At 33.1% G+C, this 18,443-nt stretch overlaps 1 protein-coding gene across 1 annotated transcript in view; it reads left to right on the top strand.

Annotated features, from left to right (window-relative positions):
• Positions 1–1,191: 1,191 nt before the first annotated feature.
• The window catches only part of MS3_00007199 (uncharacterized protein), a gene marked incomplete at both ends in the record, with an annotated part of 29,009 nt that continues 11,757 nt past the window's right edge, over positions 1,192–18,443 (top strand). Inside the window, 5 exons of the mRNA XM_012944419.1 lie at positions 1,192–1,308; positions 3,663–3,722; positions 5,814–5,894; positions 14,908–15,071; positions 17,085–17,166. Coding sequence (XP_012799873.1) covers positions 1,192–1,308; positions 3,663–3,722; positions 5,814–5,894; positions 14,908–15,071; positions 17,085–17,166 — 504 coding nt within the window. The remainder of the gene's footprint in view (positions 1,309–3,662; positions 3,723–5,813; positions 5,895–14,907; positions 15,072–17,084; positions 17,167–18,443) is intronic.

Below are 18,443 nucleotides of genomic sequence, written 5' to 3'. Positions count from 1 at the left end.
TACATTTGAAATAATTTCTATAAATTCTACTAAGAGTTCGTGGTCAGTTTAATCAACTAGTTTATGGCTGATCACCCTCTCTCTATATATATCAATGTAATGAAAGAGTACTGAATTCAGAATTGACAGATTTATTATTTAAGCATAAATAAGTACACCAGCAAGAAGGTACAAGTATTTATAAATGGTTATCTACGCAAGATACTAAACATCCATTGAGCGGATACCATCAGCAACAGCCTTCTCTGGGAGAGAAAAAACCAGCTTCCAGCTGAAGAAGAAATTAGGAAAAGACGATGGAAATGGATAGGACATACATTACGCAAATCGTCAAACTGCATTACGAGGTAAGCCCTAACTTGGAATCCTGAAGGGAAGCGGAAAAGAGGAAGGCCAAAGAACACATTACGTCGGACAATAGAAGCAGATATGAAGAGGATGAATAACAACTGGAAAGAGCTGGAAAGGACTGCCCAGGCTAGGGTTAGATGGAGAATGCTGGTGAGCGACCTATGCTCCTTCACGAGGAGTAACAGGCGTAAGTAAGTAAGTATAAATCACTAAGTGATTTCTATTTAAAACAATAAAAGAGAGAATATATATCGATCTATTGAAGTATTGTGTTGTATTGTGTTGCGTGCTACTTATATTGATATAAGTAGTATATAACGCGAGTCAGGAATATAATATCTGGCAGCAGAAGATTGAGAAGATTAGAAAAGGAAGAACAGAAATATAAAGCAATTAGTATAGAAATGCAAGGACAATGAGTATGGTTTTTCTATTTTACCAATGAACTCTGTAATTTTGTGCTAAATATAATATGGTTGTCCTCACCTATGTTCTCCTTCACTACAGTATTAATATTCCAAATATGTAACCGATATCTAAAATATCCAATCAGAATATATATTTTAAAAAATCGATTGACTGATTGATTGGTTTATTGATAGGTCAGTAATTAATAAGTGTTCTCTTTTTTCTTCTTATAATATATATATATATATAACTACTATTTCGTTATCCATCGAAATAGAATTCTGAAGACAGTCAATCAAATAGATTCTCTTATAATATCTAAACACTTTTCTTTACTCTGTATTATTTCGGTTTATATTCAACTGGATTAATTGAAGGAAAATAGACAATAGAAGTTTACATTACTAAATTACTTTTTAATAAAAAAAAATCATGGAATTAATCAATCAATTATCCTTAAAACAGAACACTACAAATTCACTCAATGTATTCAATAATAATCAATCAATCAATGTAAAAGTTCAAAGAAAATGGACTATGAAATCTTTGGTAATTATATAGATATACATAGAGTATTTTATCAGAAGAGGTTTTGTGGAGAGTTTAGTAATTGTATTAGTTGAAATCATGAGTCAATTGAGGCTAAGTGATAGGTTCGAATCTCGCTGGAGGGGGGGGCGAGTTCGTTTGTGTGCACTGCTGAGGAGTCCCATACTAGGACGAAATGGCTGTTCAGTGCTTCTACATTTTCCATGGTGGTATAGCTTCACTTGACTTATGATTTCAACTATTCATATAGTATTTTATTAAGTTAAGTTGATTTTTTTTTGTGAAGAATAATCTAAATCAAAGGTAGTTTTCCTTATAAATCATCTAATTACGTGGTGTTGTATTACTCGTATCTTCCTATTGTTATTTAAGACTTCAATTGATCAGTCTTACCCAATTGCACAAGCAAATGGCTATTAGGGCTCAGTAGCTCAGTGGATAACGCCATGACGTTTGAAGCGAAAGATACTGGATTCGATTCCCGGAACGAACATTAACTCTGAGATGCAAATACATCCAGCTGACGAAACGTGCAACAAATTGGATTCCACTGCTAGCCACTATCCATTTTCGTTTAATCACGCTTTATGTTTAACTAATTAAAGTTGCAGAACTTGATATCAATGCAGTTAGGCTCAATGATCTTGATTATTACAAAACTTAATAGCCTAGGAATTGATTTCATGTGAGCTTTGTGCGTATACTGATGATAAATGTAAAGTAATTTTGTACCTGTGGTTAATTCGCAGCAAAATACTCTTTTCTCATTTATTTTTATTGGAACGGGATCGCGAATACGCACCGCTGAGGAGTCCCACAATAGGACGAAATGGCCGTACAGTGCTTACACGTTTTCAATATGAATTTCGTATTTTTGCACCAAAGGCGCTCATTTTCACCTTCATGTCGTATTTCCCAATTGGGAAAATCTTAAACGCTATTGTTTTGTTGTATCTTTTCGTATACTATTTTGTAACGCTTACCAAGGTCAATTTTATGTTGTATATGTACATTTTATTTGTGACTATCGTGATTGCTGCTTGAGTAATATATTTCCCCATTTTTAAACTTGGAAGCATCAGAATAACTAGCTTATTGGTCTTTTGTTACAGAGTCATTATTCTGTTCACAGGCTAGGTGAACTTGTAATCGCTTCAAACAAAGCAATATATTGCTGGTCTTCAGAATAAGGTATAAAAGTATCAATTTTCGAATGTTAACATTATTATATAATTTTGTAAACAATATGAACCAAATAGGAAATGATAAAGATTGTTTAGTGACTTTGAAGATAGTTCATAGTTTCTATTACTGTTTATTATTATTCGAATTCATAGTATCCAATACTCATATTGTCCCTTTTTAATTTGTTTGCATTTTTGTTTACAAGTGATTAAATAGATGAAATTTCAATGATTAATTTTATAATTAATTTTGTAAATTAGTATGAGAAATTAGGATTAGGATTTACGGTTGGAATCTAGGGTTAGAAATTAAAATAGGGGTTTTCATCATGAGCTAACATCAACCATAATGACAAAATGCTATTTAGCCATATGGATAAATGAATTCCGTTCCAAAATATGAGATCTGCGATCTTAAATCTGATGTGTTTGTTCATAAATCAGGTGCTGGGTTCGAATCCCACGTAACTGGATAGTGGATGCGCATTGTTGAGAAGTCCCACAGTAGAACGGAATGACCGTTTAGCGCTTTCAAGTTTTCCATGATGGTTTAACTTCAATTGACTCATGATCTCAGCTATTAAAATTACTATATCATCCACAAAACCCCTTCAGATCATAAATTATAGTTTCGCCCAAATAATTCATGTTTTTCGTAGATAAAACTCAGAGATGTAAGAACATGAACCATTATATGCGCAAGCAATTTGAAGTAGTTTATCTCGATTACCACAGAATATAAATGTTGGTGAGACCTTTGAGCGACGCTATAGGGATCCAGAGAATGTTTACCAACATACTACGGCTAAATGAGGGTTATAAACCAGATTAAAGAATTAGGATTAATATCTACAGTTGATACTTAGGGTTAGGAATCTTATATAGGGTTTTCATCACGAACTAACATCAGTTATAATGCCAAAACTCTATTTACTCGAATGGATGAGTGAATTTTGCGCCGAAATTCAAGAGCTGTTATCATAAATCTGATTGGATTGTCTATAATTTATAGTCTCTTCGAAGTGCTTATATATCATTATGAAAGTAGTTTATTCTATCCAACTAATATATTCACATAAACTATGATGAAAATTTTAGCTATAAAATATTTTCTACTTGTACTATTAAGTAGTTAATAAAGTTCATAAACATTTTCCAGCCTTAAAATAGAATTCAGATGACGATACTTCAGAGGCACTAATTGCTTTATATACTATAATTCTTTCTAAAGTAAGAAATTTTAATATTTTGTTGTAAATACAACTTTAAATGAAACAAAGAATGAAAAGTAATTATTAGGGCCGAAAAATTAATTATCAAACTACTTATCAGTACATCATAGTTGATTATTATTTACAGTACGTGAATACTAGTGCTAACTTAGTTTCGTCCATGAATGTATCTGAAGAGAACTGTGAAGGATTCATGCATGTAAACACACCTTGAAGCTTTCGAGTTGTTGATGGATGTTAATCCAGGCAGAAAATAGATTTAGTCAAGAAATAAGATATTCAGGGAAACTATCGGAAGCAAGGACTCACTAAACAACCATTCCATTCTAGATCCACTTGGTATTGTTTCCTTGAATCATCCCATTTATGTTTAAGACTGCAATTGATCAGTCTCTGATAAGCATATGTGCATCCGGAGCGTATTCTCTTTATACTGCCTTAATTCACAAGCATTCTAAGCAAATATGGATAGTGGGTAGCCATGGAATACAGTTTGACGCATGATTCTTCCTATTCGGGACTCGTCAGTTGGATGTGCCTGAATCTCAGATCTGGTGTTCTCCCTGGACTCAAACCCAGTACCATCCACTTTAAACACCATCGCGTTATCCACTTAGCTATTGAGTCCTGATAGCTACTTGCTTGTGCAATGGAGTGTTGTTTAGATTCACTTGGTATTGTTTACTACCAACGATGGAGTTATTCAACATTATTTGGATAACTTGATGAACTCATTAAATATAAGCCACTAAGTAAGAATCAAAAGATTCATATTTTTAACTTCAGTTTTGTATAAAAAACATTCAGGTAGCATTCAGCCATCTCAATTGGTTAGGCTTCACCAGTCACAATTTTAGAAAAGGACTTCAACACTCTCCTATATTCATTCATAAGTAGGCAACAATTTTAAGATAGCTATTATCCTTGGACCTCAGTTTCATGAGAGTTGATACTTAACAATAAGGTATCCTATGAAGGAGTTTCGTTCTCTAAGCTGGATGGTTCAGTCATAAGGCTTTGATTGTTCTTCTGAACAATAGCAACACATAATTCAGGCAGCAGTAACGTACCTAAAGTTTGCGCTGATAAAATTCTATAAAAGATCAGTGAAGGCTGTGAGACTAAACCGTCTAGCTCAGGGAACAAAACTCCACCAAACTTGTCTATCTGAGCTACAAAACTTCTCTATCATCTCATTAAGATGGTTATGATCGTATAGGGAACTTACTTACTTACTTACGCTTGTTACTCCCAATAGAGCATAAACAGTTGACCAGCATTCTCCAACGCACTCTGTCCTGGGCCTTCCTGTCATGTTCTATACAATTGCTGTTCATTCATCTCATGTTTCTCTCCATTTGCTTCTTTGATCTTCCTCTTCTTCTTTGGCCTTGAGGATTCCAAATGAGAGCTTGTCTTGTGACGCAATTGAGTGATTTCCTCAATGTGTGTCCTATCCACTTCCAGCACTTCTTCCTGATTTCTTCCTCCACTGGAATCTGGTTTGTTCTCTTCCACAGTAAATTGTTACTGATAATGTCTGGCCAACGGATCCTAGGTATTTTGCGTAGACAACTGTTAATAAACACTTGCATTTTTTGGATGATGGCTTTCCTAGTTCCTCGAGTTTCCACGCCATACAGTAGAACAGTCTCGACATTTATATTGAAAATTCTGACCTTGGTGTTGATTGACAGTTGTTTTGAGTTCCAGATGTTCTTCATTTGTAAATATGCTGCTCTTGTTTTATCGATCCGCGTCTTCACATTTGCATCAGATCCACTGTGTTCATCAATGATACTGCCCAGATATGTAAAGGTTTTTAGAACTCTGCTTGAAGCCTACTGGCGGAGTTCAAAACCTTTCTATAATCTCTTATCTCTATACTTTATCAACTACACAAACTAACCTCATCATCATTGATAATATTGTCCTTACATTCAAGTATATATATATATATTTATAGAATATATTCAATCCTTTTCAATTATTTTTATTTGTACCATTCTTACTGAACAAAATTTATTTCTCTTATTTCTTGTTGTTGTTGTTGTTGTTGCTGTTGTTAAATATTTATTACATTTTCTAGTTAAAAAAATCTAAACCAAAATCTGAATGGGATAAATATGCAATAATTGATCGATCGAATTGGTTCAAATCACAAATCACTGTAAGTTTTGTATCTATATGGTAACAATATTGAAAAAGGTTTATTTTTTCTTTTTTTTTTCATTTTCATTTAATTATTCAACAATGAATTTGTTACATTAGATTATAAAATTTTTATTTGAGTAACTTCTTACTCTTCTTCCTTTTTTCTTTTTTTTTTGGTTTTTTTTCTTTTAATAATTCATAAAGTGTTTCTTTTCTTAATCATAAATACTAATGTCTATTACATTGATATATCTAAAAAAAGTTATTTTTTTTTCGTTGGATTAAAAAAATTTTTAAAAACAAAATTGTCACCATCTACAAAATGTAAATAAAAGTAATTTGTATCAAGATTATTTTAACTATTTTAAGGTGGATTATAATGAAACGATGGAATAATGAATATTCCGTTTTATTTCTTTTTTAAGATCATGAATTTAATTAAAATTAATTAAATATATCTGTAAATCTAATTTGATTTGGAAATATATTTTATGCGAATTCAAAATATTGAATAATAATAGTAATAGTAATAACATGGATGAAATGAAGCTTAAAATTTTGAATGTACACCGCTGAAGAGTCCTACAATAGGGCGAAACCGCCGTTCAAGGTTTCTAGGTTTTTAATGGTTAGTCTAACATCAATCGGTGATTAATGATTTTAATCAAAAATTTAATACTCTCCACAAACCTAAACTGATTAAAACCTTTAATTCCTACAGACATTAATATACCTTTAGATTAATTTGTTCAAATAATAATAATAATAATAATAATAATAATCAGATTTGTTCTTATTCTTATTGACTATCGGATGATGATCAGTTAATTTAAAAGACAAATTTTGAATCATGTAAATTTTCATAAATTCACTTATAGATGAATCAAATATAGATTATAAGAATTCTATTTGTAAGCAAAGATTGAAAATATTACTTTAATTTGACAGTTGATTTGAAGAGTTAATTTAACTTAGACCACCACTATGGGAAACCTGGAAGCACTGAATGGTTGTTTCATCCTATGGTGGGACTCTTGATCATTGTACACCACCGATCCAGTCTAGCGAGATTCGAACTCAGGAGCTATCGATCTCGCGCACGAGCGCTTAATCACTAGATCACTGAACCGGCCGGCATCCAACGGTGTTAATGACTAACTTCAACTAATCCACGAATTTGTGCCACTGTCCACCATTTTTATCAGTGAGTTACTATCTCACAACACATCCGGTTGAACTTCACTGGTCACTGTTTTTCACCAGAACTCTAGGAAGTACCTCGTGGAGATCGTCACTACTGAGCGTTGATGATTGTAATCAGAGAAACGTTTTCTGGATATTATAGTAATTAAATAGTTGAATTCATGAGTCAATTTAAGCTAGACTACTATGACATATTATTTTATTATATGTGTTCAGACAAAAGAGTAACATTTAACAGTCTTAATGAATTTATGGTTGAAGATAAACAAGACAGACTTTAAATTCACTTGGTATTGTTTACTTGAATCTTCCGACTGATATTCACGAGTGCATTTGATCAGTCTCTTATTTGGCATATGAGCATATTGTACTTATTGCCTCGATATTGCCTATCGATATCGTTATCAGGACTCAGTAGCTAGGTGAATAACGCGATGGCATTTGAAACGAACGGTACCGGGTTCGAGTCCCAGAGTGAACATCAGATCTCCGATGCAGGTACATCCAGCTGACGAGCCTCAAATAGGACGAAACACGCGTCAAATTGGATTCCACTACTAGCCACTATCCATCTTTGCTTATACAACAGACTTTGTTCTTAGAATCCGAAGTTGCATATATTGTCTGTTCGATAAATACACAGATAGGATAGTTAAACTTTATCTTCTTTAAAGTGGTGAATAAGTGAAAGATTTATAGATAAAATTTTATGTAGAAACAAAGCTCAACCATTAAAAAAATATACGTAAATCACTGTTATTCTCTGTAGTAACCCTATTTTAAAATTGATCAAGAATAGTGCATCACAAAATTTCACATTTGAGGGTAGAAATTGATGTCATTGATGAATTAGTCAACGATCTAAGTATTGTATATCGAATAAAATTTATCAATTTAATCTAAGGTATCTACAAATTAAAATATGCAAGAATTCCCTTGAAATTTTGTTTACAGACACTGTCAAAGGAATAGTTATGCTTTGGTTTTCTAGAAAACCCTGAAAAACATTTCTCTATTATCTGTTAACCAATAAACGTAAATTAGATAGCAACAGAAACTTTTTATCGTTTAAATTTAAATTTTATATCCTAAAAATTACATAGTGACAGAATCAACACACAAAAACTCAATTTAAGTTATTGTTTTGATCTAATTAAAGAATTGCATCTAGTTAGTAATAATGAACCGAATTTCTTTATTGATCTCTTCAGATTTTATTGCTGTTCAGAATAGTAGTCTATCTACTTTATTTAGAAGTGAACTTTTTAGTTGTTCTGCTAAAATTATACCATCTATTTCTGATAACTTTGTTAATAATTAATTGTTCTTGCAGTTTTTGTTGTTTTCATTAGTTCTTATATTCATGTTGACTATGTTTTTTTTTGGTCAACTTCCAATCTTCCAGTTGAAGGATCTCTCTTATAATTGATCGATACTTTGGATTTTATGTCTCTATGCTTAGTGATTGTCAATTGATTTGAATATCATGTTTGTTTGTTTTTGAAAATTCTGTAAGAATCATAAAGTTTCACATATCGAAAATTTCAACGTTTACCCCATCGATGAAAAGTAATTAAAAAACAAGATTATCAGAAATAATTCACTTACTAAATTTTTTTAAAACATGAATTAATATTGATTTCAATAGTTGAGATCATAAGTCAGTTGAAGCTAGACCACCATGATGGAAAACCTTTTACAAGTTTTCTTGATTATCATTCAGTTTATTATTGTGACCTTTGTTGTTTTGTCGTTTTTCTTCATATCTGTCAATCTGTCAATTGGACTATTATCTGACCCTTAAATTTTGTTCTTCCTTACCCCTTGATTAGTACGTTAACCTCATTTGTTATTTATTCTCGAATCCATTTTTGTGATACAATCCTTTCTATCCTTCTATAGACATACATTTTCCATATAACTATATATACGAATGTACAGCTTAAGTAAATGATTTCGTCGAAAAGAAAATTTTCTTCGCTGAATTCTCTTTTTCTTATTCAATGACACTATGGGTTATTTTAATTATCCAAAACCTGGAAGTACTGGACGACTGTTTCGTCATAATATGAGACTTCTCAGCAGTACGCACCTATCATCCCGCCTGTGAGATTTGAACCCAGAAGCTATAGGTCTCATGCATGAACGCATAACCTCTAGACCACTGGGCCAACATCCAACGGTGTCGCGTACTAGGACGAAACGGCCGTTCAGTGCTTCCAGATTTTCCATGTTAGTCGAACTTAAATTGACTTATGATGTCAACTATCGAAATGACTAAAATATGAACAGAAACCCCCTCATGATATTTATTCATTAGTGATTTGGTTAATCAAGTTTTTTAATCATGTTTTTTATATATTAAGTAAAGTAATAAATAAAACTCTTTATACTTTTGATATTCTTTAAGAATGTTTCATTTAATCTTTTGAACTATGACTAATGATTTACATAACTCAAAACTGGAATAATAGACAATATTGTTTAAAATTATGCATTGAATATGACCGAGTAGCGTTTATGAATGTTGGTGAGACTGTAATTTGTGGACGAGCCAATCAGAAGCGTTTGAGGGATTTCAAGGTTACAGTGCAAATTTCAGTACCAGATGCTAACGTACGATCGGTTCACAGCAGATTTCAGACAAAACGTGATAATTGAGCGGCTATAACAAATGGGACTACTAAGATGTTCCTTTATTTGTGATTGTGGTAACCAAATGACTTATGGATCCTGTCCAGACTACCGTGATGATGTTGCCTTTTGATGTAATATGTATTAGAGGAAGAAATCTGGTACGATAGGATTTTTTCACTTGATCCAAAGTGAAAGTAAGGCGAGTTATTACAATTGTTGCGAAACGGGTAATAATAGCACCAGTAACTAGTTGCAGCCAGGTACTACAATATATACGGATGATTGAAGGGCGTACAGACACCTACATAGACTTGGTTATGTGCATCGTGTAGTTATCCACAAGTGGCATTTGGTGAACCCAACAACCGGAGTGCACACAAACAATATCTAAGCTATGTGGTAGAGGATGAAAGAGCTTTTGTGACCTTATCATGGCTCCGGAGGCCAACTGCTATGAAGCCGTATGGATGATTTCCTCTACCGTATGCATCACGATTTTAGGGCTTCTGAACCTTTTTCTAACCCTGACAAGTTTTTGAACCATGTAAAAGAAGTGTATTCACTTTAAATCTTTGGTTTTGTGTAATATATTTAGAATTCATGCAGTGTTTTGTGATTGGCTAGTATTCCTCAAAGTCACTTAACATTCATTCAAAGGTCATCCATAAATAATAGTCGCGCCAAAAAATTTATCCTACATTCTTTCTATCGGAAGTTTGGACTTTCATGATTCATAATTATATTTTTATGAACAGACAATATTGTGAAAATTATTCAGTAATGAATAGCTCATCAAATTATTATCAAAGTAAATACTCTCAGTAAAACAATGAAAAATTTCCACTTACCTAATGAAACCTTTTAAAATGTTTGTAATTTAGAGTTCTCATATTCATTGGATTTTCCTTTCTCTTACTCTCATTTAAAGCCTGTTCAGTAAATATGCGAATCCTGAGTAACAATTAACTATGCAAAAAGTCGATGTAGTTGCCGTAGGATCATCACTAGGGTTTACCTTGGCCAATATCTTCACAGCTAACCTAGGATAAACGAAAATAAAATACAAAATCCAGAAGAAAACATTCTTGTCCAGATGTACTGATAATATTTTCATTATCTATGATGTTATGGATCATGCTACTCTTTTACTTAGTCCAAACATAACGTTTACAATGAAATATCAGAGATAACCAAATCGATTTTTTAGATCTTGATGTAAGGCGGAAATATGATGAAAGTCTTGAGAAAAGTATACATTGAAAAAAAATATGGACAGGACAGTATCCAAACTTCGACAGCGTTTGTGCTTCCAGTTAAGAAAGGTGTCTAGTCGAGACGTTCTTCAACAGAACCATGTTTAGGCGGTAAATTAAATGAAGAGTCGGGTATTTAGGAAGAGCATCTCATAAAAAATTGGATATCTAAAGTAAATTATTATGAAATCTATTAAAAACATCTCAAGGATGATAAACAACCAACCGTTGGAAGAAAATCTGTTCTCATCCACTTTCCATTCAAGGAAGATTAGATTTCAAGAAGAATCGATAGCATAGTCAATGCGGAACTGAAAACAAGCTTCCTTACATTTTTACTTGGTTTCATTGAATGACATCAGGTGTTCGTTGTATCATTCAAATGTAGATCAGTACCCTGCCCAGGTTACTTCCAAATGTGTCCACGAAATTACATGTAACTGAGATAGCAAGTTTGTAGGAATGACAGAAAGAAGGGCTTCTACAAGGTTTCCTCTACACAAAGAAAACTACATCTGAAAGGGCGTAAATTCAAATACAACTACCAGTCAAATTTGGAATAGTAGACATGAAGTAATGCACTCAAAATAATTGACAGACAAAAAGCATCAATTTTACTCAGTTTGGCAGATGTAACCACTATCAGACATTTCCAACCTGACCTATGTATACAGAAGGAAAGTGTGATTAGGCTTCCCACGTCATGGTGATTGGATGTCTATCTAACAGTCTCTGTTTAAATAAAAACCTTATTTTACTAACTATTAGGTAGATCACATGCTTCTCTCTTCATAAAACTTTCCATTTATAGCAAAACACTGGCTACATCTTCGTTTTCGTTATTCGAATAGTGATTGGAAGTTGTAAGAATTTGGGCTCTTCAACTAATTCATTTCACCTGCTCAATCAAAAGTGTTTTACTAGAATTCATTTGTAAAAGTTATTATAATCTAATTAATAGTATACAGGACAAAATTTTCATCCGTTTTTATGCACATATGTGAATTGTGAATAGATGGCTTGTAGTGTCGGTTACTATGTTCATCTGTGTCACATTTGACCTTATCAAACTTGACTGTTTTATATGAGCGTATGTGTGTGCACTTATCTTACTCATAACATGTTTGTAATTTATTTTCGTTCAGCTATAAATATCGATCAACGCTTAATTAAATCGAGTTAGCTTATACGCTCTCTCTACCGTGCGTCATTTCGATTGGCTCTCTTCTCTTTGCTTCGATTCTCCGATAGTTTGTCAAGACCAACGATTGTATGAAATATATATATTCAAAAATCCATTCTCCTACTTGAATTATTTTAATTCCGTTATTCATTAACCTGATTTAAGTCCATAATAATATACGAGAATAGTCAGGATGTATATTTCGACAGCAATCATTCAATAACGATCATTTTTCCACTCTAACTGGGGTCAGATCTTGAGCCACTAAAACATGCATCCCAGTATTGTTGTTCATGTTTCATTATGAATTCAATGCATATTGCTTCCAACACCCTTCCAGTTTCTGGATAGCCACCAACTTATTAAATTTTCATTTTTTTTTTTATGTTGAAGAGTTTATGTAAACTCAGTAGTTGGTATTCAGGAACAAATTCTGATCATGATTTTTTGGCATATGTGTATCTTTAACAAATCCCTACGTACAATTCCTTCGATTTTAACTGAACTCAAATAAGATGAAAAATGTAATAAATAATCTAATATCTATAGCATTCAGTAGCACGGGATCTGACTCCATTTGGATCGCATGATGATTACTATCGAGTTATCGAAATATACTTCTGGCTAGCCTCTTTATTTATTTATTTGAACATATAGATATTGGTGCAAGGGGGAACCGAATAGATATGCACCACATAAATCATTTGATTTGTGTGGCGGAAGGGATACTGCCCGTGTGCCCAAACCGAACCAGGTCGTTTTCTTAGGAGGCCACACACCAAGCCTTTGACCTAGAGGATTAGTCCACAAGACAGTGGAGCAATATCAGGCGATTCAGGCTCATGGTGGCTGGTGACTAACAACAGGTTCGTATGCCATTTGTTCCGTCAGTATCTTAGAGCCAGCTCACGTGCATCATTCGTTCGGCACCAGGGTTTTCCAACTTCTCTAGGTGTACCCTCCGAGTCCGTCAACTCGGTTAGAGCCCCGAACATTCGGTTTTCGTCATCTTGATTTCGTAAACAACACCCGTGGTGCAAGGATGCAGTGAGTAGTACTTCCCTGGCAGAAGCTATATACGAATGGTCATGTGAAAACATTTCGAGAGGTAAGGCGGACTCTCCCTATTCTTGTCTGTACAAGTGAATTTGGGGGCGGCTACCCTCTTATATAAATGTCGACTTAACTCGCGTTAGTGAATAACGGAATTAAAATAAGTCAAGTAGGAGAATGGATTTTTGAATATATATATTTCATACAATCGTTGGTCTTGACAAACTATCGGAAGGACGGAGAGAAGAGAAGAGAGTGAAGCGAAATGACGCGCGGTGGAGAAGTCGTGTGAGCTAACTTGATTTAATTAAGCGTTGATCGATATTTATAGTGATATAAAAATACATTACAGACATGTGATGAATAAGATAAGAATTGTACACACGCTCATATAAAACAGTTATGTTTGATAAGTGAATAATTGACAAGTTCAAAATGTAGCTTGAGGAGAATGGATAAGTTGGTTTGTCCGGAAGCTAGAATAAGCTATGTAGGACCAGCCACTACAATGTACATCCAACTGATGAGTTGTGATAAGAACGAAATGTACGTTCTAGATTCCACTGTTAGTCAAAATCCAACTATATTATATGTTGTACTAGAACTTTTTTAAATATTTTTTCCAAAGTCAGTTTCTCAACAATTATCGAAACAATAAATGAGCGTTTGAAGAGTATAGAATATGGTATACTTTCGGTGTTTCTATCGACATAAGAAGTTGACAGTTTTCTCAGTAACATATCATCCTTGAAGTCATTACAAAGTACAAAGAGATGTTTCGGTTGCTTGAAAACCGGTATTATTTCTAAATAAAGCTCACAACAACTAATACATTGTCAAAGTTTTATCAAAATATTATTAACTCAATTTGAATTGTATCGGATAGACTATTTCTATAATCATTGTAATTTCCTTATAATCTCTATGAATCTAAAAGGTATACATACGTATTTGTAATTAATAGGCAGGATTTATTTTTATTTAAAGTCATTTCAATAGTTGAATTGTTTATGTAACCACATGAAATATGCTTCTCATTTAAGTAGAACAACATAAAAACACAATTTCATATTTAAGCAGAGATGAATGGTGGCTAGCAGTGGAATCCAAGACGCACGTTACGACCTATATTGAGATTCGTCAGATGTATGTACATGCATCTCGGAGTAAACATCAACTCTTGTGTCTTGGATTCCATTGCTAGCTACTATTCATCTTCCCCTTTAACACTTGAGATTTAAGGAAATATCGAGCCTATTCTCACAGGATGAACATATATCCTAATAAGAGACTGATCAGTCACAGTCCTAAACAACAATGGGAAGTTTCAAACAACCAATACAGAAATGAACTGAAGCAATTCTGTTTATTATCAGAATGAGGATTAGTGGAGGTTGTAGTAATTTTAACAGTTGGGACCAAAGGTCCTGGGTTCGAGTCCCTTCGGTGCGGGATCGTGGATGCGCAACACTGAGGAGTCCCATACTAGGACGAAACGGCTGTCTAGTGTTTTCAGGTTTTCAATCATGGTCTAGCTTGAAACTACTACAATCCCCACAAATCCCCGATCTTGTTTATTTTAAAATTTTCTGTTTTTATTTGGTTTCGTTGTTTAACTGAGGCCAAACATTCTCGTAGTTAATCATTCTGGAATGCTGTTTGTTTTTGTAAAAGATGATTTATTCCCTATCAATTCTCAGAATAGTCCAAGTCCTACACGTTATGATATAAAACGACTAGTTGTCGTACGTCCGATTTCTTATGGTTTCAAGAATACTGGTCGAATGAGACAATGCTCAACATTTACTAATGATGGTTTATGGTTACTTCCCGGTGCTTATAACGTTAATGGAGTAGACGAAAAGTAGGCTGGCTTAATCTTTATAAAATATTTGTATTACTATTAAATTATTATTCTTTGTGAAGTTGTTTAAATTGTTAATAAATTTTGAGACGGGTCATCCCAAACTTCTATTTCTTATCATTTTAATTGTCACCACTGAGTGGCTGGTTTAAAACAAGAAATTTAATTGACTGGAAATAGTAATACTAGGTGTAAAATACCTATGAATTATACATTTCACAGTTGGATATTTCTATATAGTTACGTGACTTGACACTAAAGAGAAAGTGATTGAGACCGCGAAATATCGATCAGTTGTTTATTCCTAGCTCATGAAACCAACTGGGAAATACGTGGTTGAATTTGAAGCGTCTACTGCTGTATTTTTACACTGTCCTCCGATCTAGACACTGATATATAGGGTCCCTATATGCAAGCCAAACGCTTTATGTGAATGAGAAGACTGATAATGATTAAGAAGTTATAATTGACAGACCGAACATCTGTACACAAGTCATTCATATATATGTATATATGTATATATATATTCATGCATAAATTCTTTGAATTTATAAGCTATGAGTTGCATAATCGGCTTCGTCCGACAGCGTTCATTGTTTATCATCTCTCACCTAGCACTCGAATACAGGCACGTGAATTGTCTGGATTAGCCGAGCACATTGAAGTACTCACCATTAACTTTACAATATTGGTGTTCTTATGGTAAAGTTTTAAGTTAGATTCACTTTGGAAAAGTGTGCCCTTAAAGCAAGTACTCACTAATCCGTTGATTTTAGTGTAATTAGTCAAATGGAGAAAACACTAGTTTAAGATATGAATTAAGCGTCACATAAACTATCTGGGAATCATTGAAATAAACTTATTACATAACCGGGGAACGAAAAACAAAACTATTAAAGGAATAAAAAAATTTTCCCCTAGTATTATTTATGATATAACGGCGGAAAATTGTCACTTGCAATAGGGAAACCGAAATTTCTTGAGCTATTCAGAAGTAAATATGCCTGACGTCAGCGAGTAAAAAAGTGCAAAACAATAGGCTAATCACCATGCGACTAACTTGATCGTGAGGGTACTGGGGTTTATAGTGGTTCGAATCCCATAACAGAACATTATTTTTGTCAAGATTACAGGTTTGCTTCGATGATAATCAGTAAATATTGAGAATATCAAGCTTTTCAGTCATTTATGTTCAGGGCGGAAACTTGGAGAATTACGAAAGACATCATCCAAAAATGCATGTGTTTATTAACAGTTGTCTACGCAAAATACTTAGGATCCGTTGGCCAGATATTATCAGTAACAACTTACTGTGGAAGAGAACAAACCAGATTCCAGTGGAGGAAGAAATCAGGAAGAAGTGCTGGAAGTGGATAGGACACACATTGAGGAAATCACTCAATTGCGTCACAAGACAAGCTCTCATTTGGAATCCTCAAGGCCAAAGAAGAAGAGGAAGATCAAAGAAGCAAATGGAGAGAAACATGAGATGAATGAACAGCAATTGTATAGAACATGACAGGAAGGCCCAGGACAGAGTGCGTTGGAGAATGCTGGTCAACTGTTTATGCTCTATTGGGAGTAACAGGCATAAGTAAAGAAGTAAATATGTTATATTGAAACAATATCTCTGCCAACACATTCATTTCAAAACATAATCTTGATTTTCAAATAACAAATGACCACTATAGAAATTAATTGAAAAGATACAAAGCAAAATATTATGACATAAAATTATGCCTTGAATATCCTTTTGACATTTCAACAATATTTAAATCTATTATTTACTTTATATAAAATAAACCTATTTATCATATAAGTGAAATAGAAACTAAAACTATGTATAACCCAAATGAATGAGATCCGACATACATATGTTGATCTACTTTATATTGGTTAATCAAATATATCACTTTTATTATTACTACTTATTGATGTAATCTCGCTATACGAATTCACTTTTGGTTTGTTTATCTAACTTGTTTATTTATTTGGTCGTTGTTCATTTTATAGATTAAATCAATGTCATAGAACATATTCATTTAAAAATATACCGAGAAAATTTAATGATTTATTGTTTGGTTTACAAGATAAAGTAAGTTGATTTATAAAATAATGAAAATATAATTGACATACTACTTATTTCAATTGTAAGTAGTATAAAAAAATATATAATTCATATCTCTATTTTAATGTGAAAATTGTGTATTTAAAATAATCTCAGTGATTGAAATTTTTAATTAAAAAAAAAGTAATTCCAACGTTTCGCCCAACTGGCTTGCCTGGACCTCTTCAGGAGACAACAATCAAGATTACAATTATCAAAGAATGATTGCATAGCGTTTTAACAATCAAATCAAATCAAATCTATACTGTGCTAATTCAATTTATATTTGGATGTTGATTTTAGTAAATAGGATAACATGAATCAGTTACCTGAGAATCATGTGAAAAAGTTCATGATTTGAGTGTAAGATTGAAGGAACACAAACAATGTTTGAAAAATGTGCCCAAATCCTCAGTTGACTTAATGAAACTGGAGAATGAATTTGCGATAGTGTTACATGCGTTAGAAACAGAACACAAGATTAATTTTGAAGGGACAAAAATACTTCAGAAAGGTTTTAAGCATTCATAAGGAAAGATTGACAGCAGAAGTGCTGTATATATGGGCGAACAAGAATAGCCTGAACTAAAAGGATGGTATTCAACTAGAGACTACCTGACAAGTAATTAGACCCTTTTCTTTATCCAGTCTGTTTATTTCACATGCATCGTTACTTTGACTGGAATTTAATGTGAGTTATTTTTGGCAATACAATTATCTAATTGATGAGTCCCATTTTTATTTGCATTTCAATGATTCATAAACAATTTTTTCAACCTTGAACTTGCATTCTTATTTACTTATTCCTTCATATAACACCGAATATCATTCATTCATAACTCATTCTTACACATACATACATACATAAACACACACACATACATAAACACATACACACACGCAAAGAGAGACAACTGATTTTAGTCATTTATTTCCACATCGTGGACTTTTCACATGATTCTCATGTAACTAACTCATGTTATCCTATTTACTGAAGTCAACATCTAAATATGATTGAATAAGCACAGTATAGATTTGATTTGATTTTGATTATTCTACTCTGAAGAGGTCCAGACAAATTAGTTGGACAAAACGGAATCATTTTTAAATTTCAATCGCTGAGGTTGTTTCAATTATAATTCTCAATACTTGGCACCCAATTTTTGTCAAACTATTCCTCTTAATCTTGACAAATATTCGTATAAAATATCTATAGTGTCAAAATCAAGAGGTATTTTAAAATGTGTACACAATTGTAATGTTAG

The sequence above is a fragment of the Schistosoma haematobium genome, chromosome 1 (genome assembly GCF_000699445.3).
Source record: "Schistosoma haematobium chromosome 1, whole genome shotgun sequence".
Classification (NCBI taxonomy): Eukaryota; Metazoa; Platyhelminthes; class Trematoda; order Strigeidida; family Schistosomatidae; genus Schistosoma; species Schistosoma haematobium.
The sequence above is the reverse complement of the archived record's forward strand: the minus strand, read 5'-3'. Positions and strand labels throughout refer to the sequence as shown.